The sequence below is a fragment of the Ricinus communis genome, chromosome 3 (genome assembly GCF_019578655.1).
Source record: "Ricinus communis isolate WT05 ecotype wild-type chromosome 3, ASM1957865v1, whole genome shotgun sequence".
Lineage (NCBI taxonomy): Eukaryota > Viridiplantae > Streptophyta > Magnoliopsida > Malpighiales > Euphorbiaceae > Ricinus > Ricinus communis.
Window position 1 is genome coordinate 18295977 of NC_063258.1, and position 19892 is coordinate 18315868.

General features: G+C 27.5%; 1 protein-coding gene across 1 annotated transcript; it reads right to left on the reverse strand.

Moving 5' to 3' along the window:
* Positions 1 to 12002: 12002 nt before the first annotated feature.
* On the reverse strand, positions 12003 to 15554 carry LOC8273742 (protein YIP4b). The gene is made up of 3 exons (XM_048372134.1): positions 14792 to 15554; positions 12722 to 12796; positions 12003 to 12460 (listed from the first exon to the last, which is right to left on the reverse strand). The coding sequence occupies exons 1-3, from the start codon at positions 15521 to 15523 to the stop codon at positions 12200 to 12202; spliced, it is 1068 nt and encodes a 355-aa protein (XP_048228091.1). The 5' UTR covers positions 15524 to 15554; the 3' UTR covers positions 12003 to 12199.
* Positions 15555 to 19892: the final 4338 nt, after the last annotated feature.

Here is a 19892-nt window from a genome sequence, read left to right on the forward strand (position 1 = left end):
TAGACCTTTACTTGAAATAGGACTCCACATTTAGTATAGATTAGAACTTCTTTTTCTTATGTTTTTAGAGAGTCATACGCCCTCTTTCTCCTTTATACCTTTATATATTAGATCTTTAGGGGTTGTATATATACCAGAATGTTTTCATTCTGTTAATTAAGAAATCAAGTTCTTCATATCATAAATCTCTTTAATATATATTTTATTTAAAAAATTATATATTTAAAATAATAAATTAACATGTTACTTTTCTGTCCTTGTTCCTTTTTTTTTTCTATTCTAAATTCTGTCCCACCATCAAATAGTTCTTTCCATTGAATCTAATTATAAAAAAAATATTAAACTTCTATTAAGTATACAGTTATTGCTATAAAAGAAAAATCGAAAGAATAGACCAAAAATTTTCAATCCATTAATCGTGAGCTAACAATTGAAGCACTAGATTATATCTTTATTAATTTAATGAATGATAGAAATGAAAGACGCAGGTAGATAATGTAAGGCTTGCAAATAAGAAATGTAAGAGAAACAGAGGAAGACATAAACAAGATGGCACATAGGGCTGAGCACGGATCGGTCCAATTCGGTTATTTATAAATCACCAGTACCATACCAAACCTCGGTTATTTTAAAATTAAAGGTACCAGTACCGTACCAAACATAAAAGGATCCAATACCGTATTGTACCAATTTTACGGTTCAATACAGTTCGGTTCGGTGCTATTTTCGATTCTAAGAAATTTAAAAAATATAACTTTAGTCTCATCTTTAATTAAATAAATTTAGAGAAAATATGATTACCAACCTAAAAAAATTAGCATGAAAATCTAAATTAAAATTGCAATAACATTCTTGAACAACCTGTTTCACAATTCAGTCACTTGCAAATACAATAATTCATTCATTATTCAAATACAAACCATTAAAATATATATTACTGCAAGCATAAAAATATTTTACAAATGACAATTATTAAAATAAATAAATTTACAAACTTTATGTAGTACTAAAATACATGTCCAAAATTAGCAAAGGAATGTTATTACCTCCCCTCAAAATTAGAACTCCACATTTAATCTTGGCATAAGGGACTCACCAATCTCAGGATCTTGAATAATTCCTACAATAAAAGTAAAAAATTATGTCCATAAAACTTAACAGCATCAACAATAAACAAACATATATAAGAAGTAAAGAAATTTTACCTGACTCTATACTTTCAATATCCTCTATTGATTCTTCTAGTTGGATAGGTTTATTTGAACTTCTAAGCCGATCTTGACAACAAATGAGGACCTCCGCTGTTGTAGGAAGTAAAGAACTTATATATTGTTAAAAGATATTTTGACAATTTTTTCTCAAGTTTTGTTTGATCCTTTTCAAAAAAAAATTAAATTTATAAATATAATTTAATATATTTTTTATATTTTAATATTAATTTATAATATTTTAAAAGTTAATAAATTAATTATTTCTAAATATTTAATTTTTAAAGTTTTATTAGTATAATAATACAAAAATTATTTTTAAAATATTTATTTCTTAATTTTAATATTTATATAAATTAATACTTTTAGTATAATTAATATTATTATTCTTAAAATAAAAATATTATATAATTAAAAATTATTTTATTAATAAATATAGTGTAAATAATATTGTATTTATATAATAATATCTTTTTATAATTTTTACTAATTTATATAACTTTTATTAAATTAAGTAATTTTTTAATTAACTTGTCAAAAATTTCTAGATAGTAAATAAATTTTAAATCTAGTATTATAGTACGTATACTAGATTACTAGTATCAATATACTATGTGACATATTAATATATATAATTTATATTTTTTATAGAGTATAAAGTATATTATAATATTATAGTTATTTTTAATATGTATTATTTTTTATATTTCGATAACAATTGCTTGAATTATATAAATGATAAATATATAATAATTTTTTATAGAGTATATGTATTATTTTTTTTAATATATGTATTTTTTATATAATATAAATAATTATTTATAAATATATATAAAAAATTCGGTTCTACGGTTTGGTGGGATGCAGTTCTGATGCAGTTTTACTAAAGAACCAGTACCATACCGTAATAGTAAAAAAATTCGGATCGGTTCAATTTGGTTATAAAAATTTTCGATTTTTTTCGGTTATAGTACATTTGGGTACAGTTATTCGATTCGGGCGGGAATCACCGACATCCATATTTAAGCCTAATGACACCACTGGAACAAGAAGAAGATATATATATATATATATTCTTTTCTTTCTTTTTTTCCCTCTCTTTAACAACTAAAAGCTGATCATGGAGATGAGACGAAGAAAGAAGATTATTATAAACAATATTCCTCTATAATTCAAAGGTTTTTTCTTTTTTCTTTTCCTATTTTTTTCTTTCTCGTGGGTCTTGGCTTTGTTTTTGGACAAGTGACACATTATCACACGGCAGAGAAATATATATATATATATATATATATATATATATATATATATATAGAGAGAGAGAGAGAGAGAGAGAGAGAGAGAGAGAGAGAGAGAGACAGAGAATGACCGATCAACAGGCTCATTACCCCAAGCAAAAGCCCTATTCTTTCTTGAACAGTGTTTCCTCTTTTTCTCTACAATATTATTATTGTTATTATACATAAAGTAAAATAAAGCATAATAATTAGAAATTAAAAAAAAAAAAGAAAAAAAAAAAAGAGAATCGTTACGGGGATTGGTATTTGGTTTCTGTGAGCATTTTGCAGCAGCAGCAGGCAGCAGGCAGCAGGCAGCAGGCTTAAAAGTTTAGAAATATAAACACCAAGTAGCTTCTTTACACTTTGCAAGTAAAGCTCTTCCAATAAGTTAACCAAATTTCTTTCTCTTTCTTTGTGCTGTTTTAGCATGGCCGTACCATTTCCCACTCACGTAAAGCAAATATCTTTTAATGAGTGGTAAAAATGATAAGTAGAATTCCTGTGGTCTAATGTATATAAATTAAATTTCAAATCAATAAAGGAAAAATAATTACACACCATATTATATATACTATACGTCTTTTTTTAAAAAAAAAATGAAAATATATTGTTAAGTCTTTCAACTTTTTATATTTTACTTTCTCAAATTTTTTAATTTTTATTTTATTTTATTTTATTAAATTTATAAATTTTTCTATTGAGAATTTAAAACTCTTTAATTGAAAAATAAATCTATAAAAATAAAAAAAAATTCGTAGAAAAAATATCTGTAATTTTTTTTTATAAAATCAAAAATATAAATATAAAAGCTTAACATAATAAAATAAAAACTCATGAGTTGAATATAATAAAACAAAGGAAAACATAAATAATTACAAGCCCTCATTTTAGGGATGGATATATTAGTAAGGGCAATATACATTTATACTATATACAAGATAGGTTGTTTTAGTACCTCCCAAGTAATATGAATAAAATATTTAAGATTCCATTCTTTAATAAAAAATTATTATTTAATTAAGATAACCTAATTATTAAAAATTAAAAATTTTAAATTGATATTTTTAAGATAAAAAGTAGCTCTATAGAATAAATTTCAATTATGAAAAAATATTTAAATAGATAAAAATAAAACATCTAAATTAAAAACAAAAAAAGCCATTGCATAGGAATAATAATATAAATAGCTTAGTTTCATTTTTATCAGAAAATTTTAATTTGTTTCATTTCAATCATTCTATTTCAATTTTAGTTACAATTTAGTCACTTGACCAATAAGAACTTGACATATTCTATTTACTTTTATTAATTTTTTTTATTGGTAATTTTTGCCACATGTTAATCTCTTATTTGCGAAATGACTGAATTGAAATACAATTAGAATTGAGTGATTGAAATAAAATAAATTAAGATTTTATGAATAAAATAAAATAAACTGTAAAACTCAATAATTATTTGTATGATTATCTCCCATTACATATATGTAGTAGTTTATTTTTAATATTAATTGAATTAATATTAAAAAATAAAGTAAGCCAATTTAAATAATTTGCTAATAATCTTAACCATTAAATCTACAAGTTTATATCAAATTAAAATAAATCAAATCTTATAAAAATGCATTATCTCATGGTTTATACAACTAATTAGTTCCGAGTTATTATTATTTTGACCAGTTATTATTATTGTGTTATTCGTATAAGATAATATGAATTTAAAGTTGAATAGTCTCTAATATTATTATTTAGTTATCAGAGTGTGCTTAAGAAGGTGCTGTTTTAAAGGATTGATATGACAACCAAATATTAATATTAAGAGTTTTCTAGTTTAAAATTTATATTTTCAAATATAACTAATATGACAATGATCAGTTATTAGAATAAAGATGATTAGATCATTCGGAACTAAAAATTTGAACAATAAAATATCTATTTTTATAATGAATTATTATTACATATTTTTTTTATAAAAATATAAAAAAGGCAAGCCATTTTAAAATAAAACACAAAATAATTTTTATATCTTTTCAATAATTAAAAAAAAAACATTGATAGATAGAATTAAAGAGCTTATTAACTATTAATTTCCCGGGTTAGTTATTTATAATTAGTAATATAGATATTTGTTACTAATTCCCATCTAATAATGCTAAGGTAATAAGTATTTCAGCAGTCAATATTCAATCAAATGTACATTTATATATTTCTTAAAAATAAAAAATAATTGGTATCAATATTATAGCAATAGGTTGTTACAGGACAAAAATCTTCTGGCAGGGACACTAACATATGATATGGGTGGAAAACAGGTAGAGTCAATTAATTTGTTGTAACATCGGTTATCCCACTCAAATTCATGCATTTCTTTTCCTTTTCCAAGTTGCTTAGTACTTGTCGACCTTTTAAAGGTGGCTTCCTCCAGCTATTTATGACCTTAGTTTTTTATTTTCTTATTAATCAATAAATATTTATTAATTATTTATCGATTTAATATATAAATTAGAACATATACTAAATATAAACTATAATTAAAAAATTTCTGATTTGATATGCATGCTAATAAGAAAAAGTATTAATAACTCCATAAAATTAAAACCATATATAAAGATTTTGGATTTTATAATCCATTAATTATAATAAAATTCATAGATTTTAAAAAATTTATCCATAAAAAAGTTCCAATGAAAATTACTTTATCCTTTTTCAATCTAATTAGTGGATTCTTTTAGGGTTAAATACTATTTTGCATTGAGATTTAGTTTAATATATGACTCAATTCATGTATTTTTTTATTACATAAAAATCTTTTTTTATTTTAATAAAATTAACTATTACTCTCTTCCATGTTAGTCGAAGAACTAAACTAGTAATTTAAAATTAAAATTTGATTCTTGAATTTATTATCAAATATTAAATTTATCCAAAATAAATTTTATTATCAAATTAGAGTAAAATCTTATTTTTAGCATAAATTAATTTTAGTGTCTAATTAAAATAATATATTTAATATTCTCTTACTTATTTATATTTTTTATTTTTTTTAGTATATTTTAATTCTAAGAAAATTTAAAAATATTAAAAATACTTATTTTTATTTAATATTATTAAATTACTATATAGTTTTAAATAAAATAAATAGCTAAGAGTTATTATTTTTATTAGATACTAAAATTAAATCATATTAAAAATAAAAATTTTACTAGTATTAATTTTATTTGAATAATTGATAAAAATTCTACTTTTAACATACAAGATTATCGTGATCCTCTTTATTAACAGTGAATTTGTCAACTTGGTGTTTAGATTATTTCACTAGATTAAAACATGATTGTTTAATTTAATTTTTATTTTTTATATATTTTAACTATAATATATAATAAAATAACAATAGAAAGATATTTTTAATTAGAATATTTATTTTATATAAATAACTAAAATTAAATTATATAATAATTTAATAATATCATTATAAATATAAGTAGTTTTAAAATATTTAAATTTACTTGAGTTAAATTGTATTAAAGATAAAAAATTAGAGCAAGAAAAATATTAAATTTATTATTTTACTTAAGTATTATAATTAATTTAAGCTAAAAATAAGATAAGATTTTTTACTTTAATTTAATAATAAAATTAATTCTAAACGAATTTAATATTTGATAATAAATTTAGTGATTAAATTGTAATTTTAAATTACCGATTTAGTCATTTAACTAGCATGGAAAGATGTAATAGTTAGTTTTATTAAAACTGGAAGAAATTTTAATAGAATAAAAAAGTATAAAAATTGATTCATATATTAGACCAAACCAAATAGTATTTATTTTATTTTTTCAAATAATAAAAGAATTTTTATTTAGTCCATTCACTTGCGGTGCAATGATTGATGATTGATTGTAGATTAAATGGAATTAGGTCAAGAATATGATATTTCCCTTTGAATATCTATATTTGAATTTTTTTTCCGAGAGAGAGTAATAAATGTTTCATTTATTGAAATAAAACATTTAATTTTATATATATAAATAGAAAAATCTCACTGATAAATCATAAAGTAGACAAGTACAATTTGAGGAAGTAAACAAAACAAGTACATCGAAGTGAAGCAATTTTTGGTGTTTTTGGTTCTTGAATTTGAACTCACATGGATAAAAGAAAAAAGATAAAATAGTGTTTGGATAGTGAAAAATGACTGAAAACTCAAGCCACTGATTTATCTTTTGAGAAGAAGAATTGTGACCTTTAGTGACAATACGATATTAGGGTACAGTTATTGGCATTGACAAAGACAACAGAACTGCATTTGCCAAGAGTTTTTTCTTTTCCTCTTTTCCTCTTTTTCTTATTTTTATATATAAAGATATTGCCTCTTCATAAGTAGTGGCGGCGGCCCACAGAGCATTGAAATTTTAGAAGAACAGATTATAAATTTTTAGAAAATATATGGAATATAAATTGAAATATAAATAGTATTAGTAAAAAGAAGATTTTAAAAAAAATTTGGAAAGGCGAATTGAAAAGATTTAAAAAAAAAAATTATAGGGTAAAAGTTAAAATATGAAAAATATTAGTAAAAGAATTTTTATTGAAAAAGAAAAAGTTTGTTGCACTTTACCCCTGTGTCCGCCACTGTTCACAACACTGGCATCCCTCTTTATTTGGCTTTTGCTCTTGCAAGGGGAAGTTCTTGATTTGAAATCTGAGAATGATAGGTATTTTGTAAATTTTGTAAATTAATTATCATAATAATAATAAGGATGAACAAATTCTCAACATTTGAAATATTTTGCTTACATAAACCCAATTAATAGACTCTAAAATCCTAAAATCGAGTTATACAAGTGTCCGATGAAAATAGGTGGATCACAGCCTATTCCATTTATTTTCGGGTTATTTACAGAATATTTTTTTCCATAAAAATAATTGTATTTCATTTCAAAAAAAATCATAAACATATACAAATATATTCATAAACAATACGCTCTAACTTTAATATATCAAAAATTAATTAAACATCGAGCATATGCTAAAATTCTATATCGATAGAACTTTTTTTAATTTATACATGTATTTTCACTTTATTTATATTAGTAGAATTTTTTTCATCAACTTTAAGATGAAAACTATTATTAATTTCTTAAAAATAATAAATATTACTAATGTGAAGTTGAAACTCAATTTTTAATATTTCACAAAACAGAAACATAATTTTTCAACGAAAAGATAAATCTCTAAGATTTGGAACTTGTTCAATAGGTAAATAATAATTCAAGTAAAGACAAATCTTCATTCATCTAAAATCAATAAAATATCAATTAAAATAATTTAACCAAAAATTAAAAGACTTTAAACAAAAAAAATTATTTTATATAAAATTTTAAAAAATGAACTTCTTATATAGAGTAAAATAAAAAAAATAAAAAAAAATTAAAATGAATATTTTTTTTACATAAAAAGTTGAAATGATAGAGATCAGAGAGAAAAAAAAAAAGAAATTGATATCCAAAAGAAAAATAAATAACAGCTCAAAATACAATTCTTCATAGTTTTGAAAATCAACCAAACATCAACTAAACATCAATCATACTAATTATAAAATCAATCACCCATTAACTAAATATCAATAAAAAGTCAACAAGTTCAAAAAATATTGATTAAACCAAAAGTAAAAATCAATGAATAAATTTAAAATATAAAATAATATAGATTAGAGAGTAAATTCCATATTACTTATGTTATAGATATACTAGAAAAAGAAATTATATTTAGCGACCGAAAAAGAAATTAAAGTAGAGATTAAAAGTAAAAAATCATTTTATGAAAAAAAATTAAAGACAATTTCTTATAGATCAAAAAATTAATCAAACGTAAACAAAATAAAATTATTCATTATGATTATATATAGTATCATAAAAAAATTTCGACTTACTATATTTACAAGGACTTGATTTTTAAAGTAAATAAATAATAAATCCGAAATAGAATAATTTAGCAATGATATTATGTTTAACTGTGTAACTTTTCATATATAATTAAATAAAATAATTAATATAGAGCTTAGTAACAATAATAAAAATAGAATATATAATTTTATGTTATTAAAAATTATTTTAAGTATTGTGAGTATTAAATTATAATTATAATTTATGTAATTAATTAATTTAGATTTATTTAATTAAATTAAAAAAGCAACTATATTAAATTAATATTGAATTATAAATGAACAACGGTGATATAATCTTAATGCCTTTATAGTCAAAGACCAAGTTAATTAGTTAATATAGCTTTTTAAACTACTATGTGTTTTAGATTTCATGTCACTAGAATAATTCAAATAATTTATCAATGTTAAAGATTTAACTACTCAAATGGTTAATCTTAATCATTTTGATATTGGTTGGATTTAAGTTCAATTTGTTTAGTAAATTTTACATTAATCAGATTTATTAATTTTTCAGCTTTCTATCAAAACAGAAGTTTAGTTCCTTAATTTCTTGACTTTATTTTTTAAATGGTTATTTAGTCTCAGTAGCTTGACACAATAGTATATCTACGTTTCAAATTAATTTCATGTTTCAGAGGATAACAATTTAACTAATAACTGAGTAACAAAATTAAATATGCACTTATGAAACTGTCATATTATTAAAGGATAAAAATAAAAATTAATTTATAAAAATACTAAAATCCAATCTACCAAATGACTAGTTTTAGTTATTTTAGTATTAATCATATCGAAATTGAATCTTTCTCTTCTCTGCACTTATTGACTTAACTCTTTTATTAATTAACTATTTCAATGCTAATATTATGAATGTTTTATCTAACAAAACTCTTTAAAAAATATTCTCAAACTAAATTAACATAATAATTATTATCTCTATTTTCCTTTACAAAGAAAAGAGAACACATAACTTTTAAATTAAAAATCAAGGTTAAATACTATTTACCTTTTGAGATTTAGTCTCATACATGAGTCGGTCCTTGCATCTTTTTATTACATCAAAGCCCTCTTAAATTTTAATAAAACTAACTACTACCCTCTTCATTGTTAGTTAAAAAACTAAGCTGGTAATTTAATATTATTATTTAATCTTTGAATTTTTTATCAAGTATCAAACCTGTAAATTAATTTTATTCTCGAATTAGAGTAAAATTTTATTTTTAACACGAGTTAGATTTAGTATCTAACTAAAATAATAAATTTAATATTCTTTTTTTACTCTATTTTTTTTTTAATTTTTGATACAATTTAATTCAATCAAATTTAAACACTTTAAAGCTACTTAATAGATTACCATATAATTTAATTTTAGTTATTAATATAAAATAAATATTTCTAATTAAAAAATATTATTCTATTTTTATTTTTATTTTTATTATATATTATAGTTAAACTATATTAAAAGTAAAAATTAAATTAAATAATTATGTTTTAGTCTAGCGAAATAATCTAAACACCAAGTGACAAGTTTACTATTAATGAAGAAGATTATAATAATCTTGTACGCAAAAAACGTAACTTTTTATCAACTATTTAAATGAGATTAATAAGAGTAAAATAAATATTTTTAACACGTTTAAATTTTTTAAAATTAAATTATACTAAAAGTAAAAATATAAACAAATAAAAGAATATGAAATTTATTATTTTAGTTAGATACTAAAGCTAACTTGTGCTAAGAATAAGATTTTATTCTAATTTGATAATTAATTTTAATTGAGTTTGATACTTGATAATAAGTTAAAGTACCAAATTATAATTTTAGATTACCAACTTAGTCTTTTGACTAACATTAAAAGATACAGTAGTTAGTTAAATTTAATAGAATTCATGTATTAAAAGAATACAGGGACCGGCTCATATATTAGATTAAACCTTAGAAGTTAAATAGTATTTAACCCTAAAGATTAAATAAAAATATGTCATAATTTATTTTAATTTTTTTATAAAAGAATATATTAATTAATATGATTGTAGAGGATAAAAAAATATTATAATACTGATGAAAATAGATATGAAGGTGAGTATGGAGAGAGAGAGAGAGAGAGAGAGAGAGATGAAATACATGAAACAATTGCCCCCAAATATTGATAGTATATAAAGAAAAAGGTCTACGTTAAAAAAAAAAAAAAAGACACAGGGATCATACAAATGCAAACAGTGCATTTTGAATTTAAAGTTGCTAATTTCTTTTTTCTTTTTCTTTTAATGAAAATGAAGCAATATTTGGAGATGCATACATCAATTTCTAGAAAGTGGGAACAAAAAAATAAAAAAATAAAATGTAAGGAAATAAAAAATAGAATATTTTTATAATTATTTTAAATATATTTTCGAAATTAATTTTTTATTTTCACTAATATAATTTTGGTTCGGCTATTTTCTTTTTCAAACAATAAAATTTGGTTTGATTTGACACGGAATAGTTCTTGTTTATATATATATATATATATATATATATTTGACACGGAATAGTTCTTGTTTATATGTATATATATATATATATATATTCAATTATAATGTATATCTCTTATTTATTATTCCGATATATAACTAGCCAAAAATTCCCTTACAACATTTTATCCCATCTGACCCAAACTGAATAATGCACATCCACCAATAATTAGAAGGATGCTATATTTCATTCCTTGAAATTAAATAATATCTGATTCATTTTTAGGCAGATAAACATGACGCAAAATGCTGATGCCTTCACACTTAAAAGAGCACTGTAAGAAATGGGTTCCACCATTTGGGCTTTGCATAAGGATTGGACCATTTGGGTTCCAAAATTAAATTCTTGGTCAACTAGCCTTGCCCATTGCTACTCGTAACGTATTTGGATAGCAAGGCATTGGTAGGTTTGGTTTTTTTTTTTTGCAACTTTTCAAAAATATTTTAAAATTAACAAACAATATTATATAAATTCTTTTTTTCAAAAATACTGTCGTTTAACTTTTTTAATTTACGTTATAATTATTTTTTAATTATTTATTGAATACTTTTTAATTATTTTTTGATTATTTTACTAGAAAATAACCAAAAAAAATCAAAAATTATATTTGTAATATTTTAATACAGTTCAATAAAAAATAAAAAATAGATATAATTTTATATTTTCTTTTCCTTTATTAAAAAGAAATCAAAACTGTGATTTTAAAAAAATTAAAAATTATATTTTTAATATTTTGATACAGTTCAATAAAAAATAAAAAATAGATATTTTTTATATTTTCTTTTCCTTTATTAGAGATATGGTTAGGAAATGTCAGCCTGAGAAATGAATCCAACTTCACATTTGTCCCATATCACAAGCACAATGATGGATTACTTTTCCATCACATTATGAGATTCCATTTGCAGGATTATGTTGTCTGCAAATAGTGACAAGCATAAATTTTTATCCATAAGATCACAAAAGTTTAAAAGAACACATTTGACATCCTGGACTCCCAACTTCTCACAAGAAACTGTAATTCGTACATCACCAATTCGCAAATGATAGAAAGTGCAATTCAGAACCACATTATAGTATTGTATTATAATATAATATAGGCAGATTTGAGTCTCCATAACATGTTTCAGTTGGAAAAAAGTGTCAAAAAATACAGTTACATGTGAAGCAAAAAGAACCCATCACATAAAATTCCTATGTACTCCCTGTGAGTTTCAATTACTTATGAAAACCTTGACACTAGGGTTTGCTATTCATTAATCAATGGCAATGATGAGGAAACCAACCGATACGTACATAAGGAAAACAGGGTAAAGTGCAAGAGCCTTTCTTCTTGGGTTGACAGCTGAGCTCATGAATGGATAGGCAGCCCACGAGCTCCATGCCAATGTCACACAAACCACAATTATTTTCACTATTACATTGTCCTTCAACATACAGATTAGTGCTCCAACATCCAGAGGGAAGAGACAATAACCCAGAAGGCTAAGACTTTGGAAGAAAATTATATGTCCACCCTGAAAAGAAGAAGCATGATTATCAATCTTGAAGGACTTTGAAATTCTGCAAATCTCATCAATGTGGTATCTGGATAACTTAATAATAGATGAGAAAGTCCTTAACATCTGAAGTTACAAAAGATGCAATTGAATAGAAAATTCCATCTAAATCACAAAGTCAAAAGGTAAGCTGAAGGTTTAAACATGCACATATGCTTGTGTTGCGCTGCAGAGAGAGAGAGAGAGAGAGAGAGAGAGAGCAAGCAATAGAAGTCATACCAGTAGCAGAACATTCAATGTCAAGATTACAGCACCGGCTGCAAGTAGAGCAAATGCAACAGCGAAAACCTCAGACTGGAAGAAATATAGCAAAAGCTGTTAAGACAATATTTTTACTAAAGAAAGCCTATTTTGAACAATATAGTAAGGCAAAGTACAAGAAGAGCAGCAGCTAGAGTTAGGTTGTAGGTCCAACCCTCATACCCTTCCTCATAACCAAAGAATAGGTACATGACATGTCATGATTTGTGGGTCTTAGAAGAGCAACATTAATTAAAATGTATTGCCCCCAAACAGGAAGCAGGATAACCACAAACTAGAAAGCATCAACGTAACCACCAAAAAATATAAGGGGAATGCTTAAATTCCATGCAATTCATCTATTCTACCCCGGATAGGTGTCCCATAAAACATGTAAAAGTGAAAAAAACGTTAATTAGGGTGCTGATTAAAGAGCACACTTAAAAAACTAAATATCCTTAAGCCATGCTTTAACAAAAATGTATAACAACTTGGAACCTTCAGTATTCTTCTTCAATTAGTCTGTTCATGTTCTTGGATATAATCATGTAATAAGCAATTTGAATCCAAATAGGTTTTAGATAACCTTTGAATCTATAAAACATGCAACTAGTTTTGAAGGATGAAGAACAGTTTTGCCAAAAAAGAATGAATTAAGCTTTCTAAATCTCTTTAGGGTTATTTGAAGCTGATGGATTCTGTCTATGTTGTCTATAAACACTTCTAGACATGATGATACAGCATCGCTTTCTAGAAATTTCAAAATTTAAAATCCAACTGATTCAAAACTTAGCATACCTTCTCTTCAATCACCAATTATATTACCATCAATTAGCCATGGTCAAATCACTGTTTATTACTGTTTTGAGGGCTGTTCTCACCATCAGACACATTCTGCTGCAATTGTAAGCTTTCAAACTCTCTAATTTGCTTGCTCCATAAAAATACACCTAGACCTTATTGTACGCATGGTATTCTATCAACAATCAAACTACTACAGGCCTTTGGAACCTCAAAATATCTCTAACAAGATTGTCAGTACCAACCTAGATCAAAATAATCATAACCATCCTAAGCCGTCATATGTAAGAAAAAAGTTAAAAAATTTAAAATAAATAAATAAACACATCCTTGATCAACACAATTATCCTTTGACAAGTCACAGCATTTTACCACAGCAAACTACTCCTATCCCCTGATCTATACTGGGTGAAATGAGGGATTCATACCCTCAAGGGATGACCTTTCACTAGATCAAGTGAACTTCCGTACAAACACTATAAGTCATTCCATAGGCATATATTAGGCTGGAATAAAGAAAACGAAAATTTATATGTAATTTCAAAATCCAAATATTATATCAAGTTGAATAGAACAATTAACAAAAACCTCAACTAAATGTGAGAGGCTAAAGTAAACATAGAAAACATGAGGCATGAGGCATGAGGACTGCAATAACCTGGTGGTTTACCATTATTATTGACAGTTTGACACTGGTCAATACAAGATGCTCTACGACTCGATTATCATATCATAGGCTATCATAGTTGAACAAGGCATGAAAAGCTCTAAATTGCTCAAAAGGTGTTTACCAGACCAACATGCATAGCATTAGCATGTTTTAAACTGATAATAAATGGCCTAACTTGAGATAATGACCACTAAATCAGAATTGCCAAAATATCCCGATCCATACAACTCTAACATAGAAAAAAATAGAAGAACAATTGAATCACATCGGCATTGCTAAAACCATTCCTTACAACACAAGTTCAAGACTAGAGACATTCACAAGCAAACTTAATTCTATGTGCTTAGATGGCATGAAAGTTCATAAAACCACACCTAATCTATTGAAATAGTTGCAACTTATAACCAAAGCCTACATATATAACAATAATCCCAATCTTTGATATCAAACATATAGCATAAAACTGACAAAAACCAAAATCCCTAATACACAATCATTAATAGGCAGTATTCACTAGATTGGGTGCAAAGACATAAAATTTAGTAACTATTAAGAAGATTTGAAAACAAATAACTTACCTTCTTGACAGAAGCAGACCAAGAAAGAGTAAGACCCAAAAACACAATGAAGAAGAAAGGGCCCCACAGATCCCAATCTCTCAATGCTTTACCAGGATCTTCTCTGAAGGGATTTGGAAACACAACCAACTTCAAATTACTCACTATCCTCGACAGATCTCTTTTCACCGTGTCCCAGACCGGCTCCGTTAACGTATTGGGGGCCGATCCGAATCCGGACGCACCAATATTCGATCCATGAGAATTATTACTAGCTGGTGGTGGTGGTGGGGGTGCCGCAGGGACTGACGGTGGCTTTTGGCTTGTCGGACGCGGTGGGGGGAGATTTGATTGGATAAATGGTGACGATGAGACCGGAATTCGCGGCGGGCTTGGTGGACGGGCCGGTAGGACTGTTGCTGGGCCCGATTGGACGCTGGCGTTAATTAGGTTTTCGATCTCGTCTATGTCTGATTGGGAGGAGGCGTGGAGAGGGATTGTGTCGCTATGCGACATTTTCTTTGACGCGATATGTGGACTTTCTCTTTTCTTTCTGGTTTCTCGGGAAAGTGATGGAAAATTTTTGGATCTTAATAAGTGAGAAAGAGAGAGAGAGAGAGAGAGAGAGAGAGGGTTTAGTTTCAGGTTGATTTTACTTTCTGTTTGCGTTTTCTTGTAGTAGAAACGCTGCCGTTGAAGGAATAGCCAGGGGTATGGTAAATTGTAATTGCAGTCCCCCAGTTTAGGGATCATTCTCAATGTCGTGACTAATTTTCAATTTGAGACACAAATTACATTAATTGGAGTTGGGGTAATTGCACTTTTGAGGGTGTAGCATTCCATGATTTAAGAACGGGACAAAGATGCATTTTTGCCACTAAAGTTATGAGCAAAGCCCACATTTGCCCCTTTTCTTTTTTTTTTTTTGGCTATTTAAACACAAAAAAAAATGCTAAAAATGGTTATATTAGCCCTTTATATGAGGAAGCAATTAAATAGACTAATGTCTGTTAGAGATGGATGATGTGGAAATCAACGTGGATTTCATTTAACAACATCAACAGTAACAAAATAAGTTTTCCTTGTTTTATTCAATGTTTGCTTTTCTTCCACTTTTACCAAATGTCACGAGCCCAACTCAATGCATGTATTTTGGGACTATATGACGCTTATCGAAAATGCAATCCAACAAATCAACCAAAGATATTCGGGTAAATTTGTCATGCACAAGTAACATATCAGGATAAATATCTCAAGCAATAACATAACGCAATATTATCCAAAATATAGTCACAAGCAACATAGTAAGAGACACGCGTATAAAATATAATTCGGACTACTTATGTTATTCAATAATAATTAATAATCCATACAATGGGACATATTAACATGCATTCTTAGCATAGATACGGGGGAGGACCTATAAGAGACAAGCACGGGACTAACCTGATTAGTGACTGATTTTATAACGTGTGACCTTAATCACCGATCACTTCTCCCGTAAATAGTAGAAGACATTACAATATTTTGCCCATCACTCTCTAAAACAATTAGTAATAAAATATAATATGAAAAATACTATTCTACCCTTGAGACATAGAAATGCTAACCCTTGACATTCTCCCCTGCTCAAACAGTCGACGACCCTATCAACTATACTTAATAACATTTTCTTCTTTTATTGTCCGCCAGCATGGTTTGCTGATGCTACAGGTTTGTCACACCCACTTCCTCTTGTTCTTATGATTGGTGTTGTCTTCTGAGTCAATGTCGATGTCTTGTTCCTGCTTGCGGTTTCTCCCCTACTTGTGTCTTTTAGTTATAAATTGTATGGCTTTAGTTCTGTCGTGGTCCTTGCTAATGTTCACCCCTTGTGGAAATGTCTTTTTCTTCGACTTCACCATGGTCATAGCATTCGTCTTTCCTGACATCCTCATGTCCAAGTTCGTCTCATCTCCCTTCTCAAGCAATTGATTCTTTGCCTTCTCATCCACAATTAATTCTCTAGCTATAAATGAGGGTTCCAACAAACTTGAAACAAGGTTCCAATGAACCTGAAACAATCTCAAAGCAATTTTCATCAATAATAATACCTTTAGGATTAATAAAGTAATATTGAACATTATTGCGTTTCTTCTTGTATTCATGGCCATCTATGCTGCTCTCAAGCCACTCTAGTAGACGTTCTTTCACTAAAGTGGATATTGCCTTTTTCTCACACCTTGAGCTTATGGTTACTGGTACAATACACAAGACATTCTCCATTATCAAAAGACATTTTACTGCTGGTATTGGCACTGCACTTGCTTTATTGAGAAATTCCATTCCAAGCACTATGTCAACATCATCCATAGGAATCACAATAAAGTTTACTATGCCTGCCTAATCACCTAGTCAATAAGGTATCTTCTTCATTTATGCCTAATGTATCCCGAGCTTGAGAGTTTACTGCTTTTAGATTCCCTTTGTCTTTGTGGACTTCTAGTTTTAATACCGAAGCCATGGTGCCTGTGATGAAGTTATTGGTAGCTCCCATGTCAATTAGGGCTCTTGACTTCCTCCCATTTGTTAGTATATCCATGTATATCAGTCCCCTTTCTGTGGTCTTCAATTTCTCTGATTGGTTCTGTGTCTTCAAGGATTTCATTGTTGTAGACCTAGCCAAGTCGTCTTCTTCCGCATCTCAATTTTCTTATGGCATTCCACCTCTCTGTTGCCAAGTTTGAAGAGCATTCAACGCTCCCTTGTGAGGGCATTAAGTAGCTTTATATAGCCCTGCACAAAGAAAGCACTTCATAGGCCTAAGATTTGCTCCAAAGAAACTTTCAGCTATTAATCCCCTTATAATGATCGGGTTTTCTCCCTTAATGTTTTTATCTCCCTTTTTAAGACTCACCGATCGATCCCAACCGACCTGTTCCATTCTCTTCCATTCGAGCCCATTTATTTAATTGGCCTATCCCTTCTCTAGCAGTAAATGTCCTCTTGTCGTTATTATCCCAATAGTCTTGTAAAATTTTTGCAGCCGTGATCGCAGAACTAAGGTCTTTCGCTCCTCTTTTTTGGAGTTCTTCTCTGGCCCATGGTTACCGTCCATTAAGGAACTGATACAACCTATCGATCGGTGCAATTTCTGGTGCATCAAGGATTAATGTAGAAAACTTTCTCACTACTCCTTTATAACACATATGTGCATTAATTCTGAAAGCTTGCAACACACATTATATCTTATGTTTTCTGGGAAAAATTAGCTTTTGAGCTCTTGTTTGAAATTCTCCCACTGATCCATGACACAATGACTCGCTCGCATATCTTCAACATTAGTTCTCCACCATAGTTTTGCATCCTCAAACAAGTACATGGGAACTATTCTTAATCGCTCGTCAGAGCGATTATCAGTGACTTTGAAGTATATAATTCCATATCGAATTTTTTTATTATAGGTCAAGAGTCTTTGACTCCAGCAAAGGCTTTCGGCTCGGGAATTTTCAATCGAGAAAGTACGTGATTGCCCCTTGGATTTTAATTTTTGATACTTGGGGTATTTGTTTATTTCTTGAGATGTTATGTTTTTTTATGCAAATACAAACATGGGTGATAAATGCACTTGGTTACTCAACACAATATACATCAAGATGCTTTGCATACTCATAATCTTAATTGCCTTTTTATGCGAAAATCGACATTGGTCATGAAGATCCCCGGTTACTAAGTATCTAAAATCAGCAGAGTAGAACATATTATTTAAAGCTTTAACTTATCCATATCATATCTTGCAAACTTAGGCAAGCCAATTTAGTAATAAGAAAATTATAGTCTAAATCACACGTTTCTAATTATAGCCAATTCAAATTTGTCAAACTATTCATCATGTCCATATGCAAAGAATAGATACATGATCATTTAAGTGCAAATAACTCATGAATTCACATTTATACATGTTAAAAACTAACTCAAGTGTCACGACCTGATCTGTGGGCCCGTGACCGGCGCTAGGGAATGGGTAGGCGTAAGGCCACCAAAACCTGTAGCAAGCCTGACCATTCGCTATCTCAATCCAAGTATAATTCAAATTCTATCCATTGAACACTAATTTATAATTAACTTTTAACCACCAGATACTACATAACTAATTCAGTCTGCCAGCATAATTAGGCAATACCTGAATTTACATGCCTTTACAAAATGATAAGTTTGAAATTTACTACTGCGGAGAATCTAGAATCTTAAAAATCAACATACCAATAAAATCAGTTATATTAAACCCGAAGGTGAATGAAGTTGAGCTGCTAGAGGAAAAGAACTGCGGAAACTAACAAACACCTAAAAAATAATTAAATTTGAGACTGTCAGTCTCGAGAGTGAGTTAAAATCATATATCCAAAAATGAATACAACTACTTTAATAAAATATTTGTTTAATAAAATAAAATATTAGGTCATGTAAAAATGCCTGTCATGCCATGATTTAATAAAAATATATTTTTCATGCTACGGGACAAGTACCTCAGCAGAACCCTAACCCCAATACTAACAGCCTTAGCCTTTCGGCTCTCACTCTAACAGAACTGGCGCACAGAGAGCGAAGCTCGACTTTAGGGTCCTTAATACCAGCCTGGTCACTTCATTTCCAATAAAGCCGGTGCCCAGAGAGCAACGCTCGACCATGGATCTTTAATCTGATAATCAAACTCGACCATGGCAAGTCTTAAAATATTCTTTTACTACCTGTCTCATGTTTATACCGGTGCACACGTGGTCCTGATGCAACCCAACATATGGCATGTTTTACTGTCGTCTCATCCCGAGTCAACATGCATTCACAATATCAATGATGTAGAAAATGACCTAGGAATAGTAAATAAATAAAATAATTTAAATTTTCAAATCAATAAATCAGAATTGCTATATAAAACTTAGCATGACACAATATAACAGATATATGACTTTAACTCACAGTTCTGACGACTCCCTTGCTCTGCTCCTATGCCTTGATGGAGCAAGTTGAAATGATGGATTATCTATTCATGGGAACAATTTAATCAATAAAATTAAGACATTTAATAAACAACCCTAAGCCTAGACTCCTAGAATTAATTGTCTAAGAATCCCGACTCGGAAGA

Bases quoted from the DNA above. Each gene is read 5' to 3' on its own strand.
- LOC8273742 (XM_048372134.1), bottom strand. From the start codon at position 15,523: ATGATCCCTAAACTGGGGGACTGCAATTACAATTTACCATACCCCTGG. The intron at 12,797-14,791 runs GTAAGTTATTTG...TATTTCTTCCAG, and splicing joins GGTCTGCTTCTGTCAAGAAG to TCTGAGGTTTTCGCTGTTGC. The intron at 12,461-12,721 runs GTATGACTTCTA...TCTTCTTTTCAG, and splicing joins CATTGAATGTTCTGCTACTG to GGTGGACATATAATTTTCTT.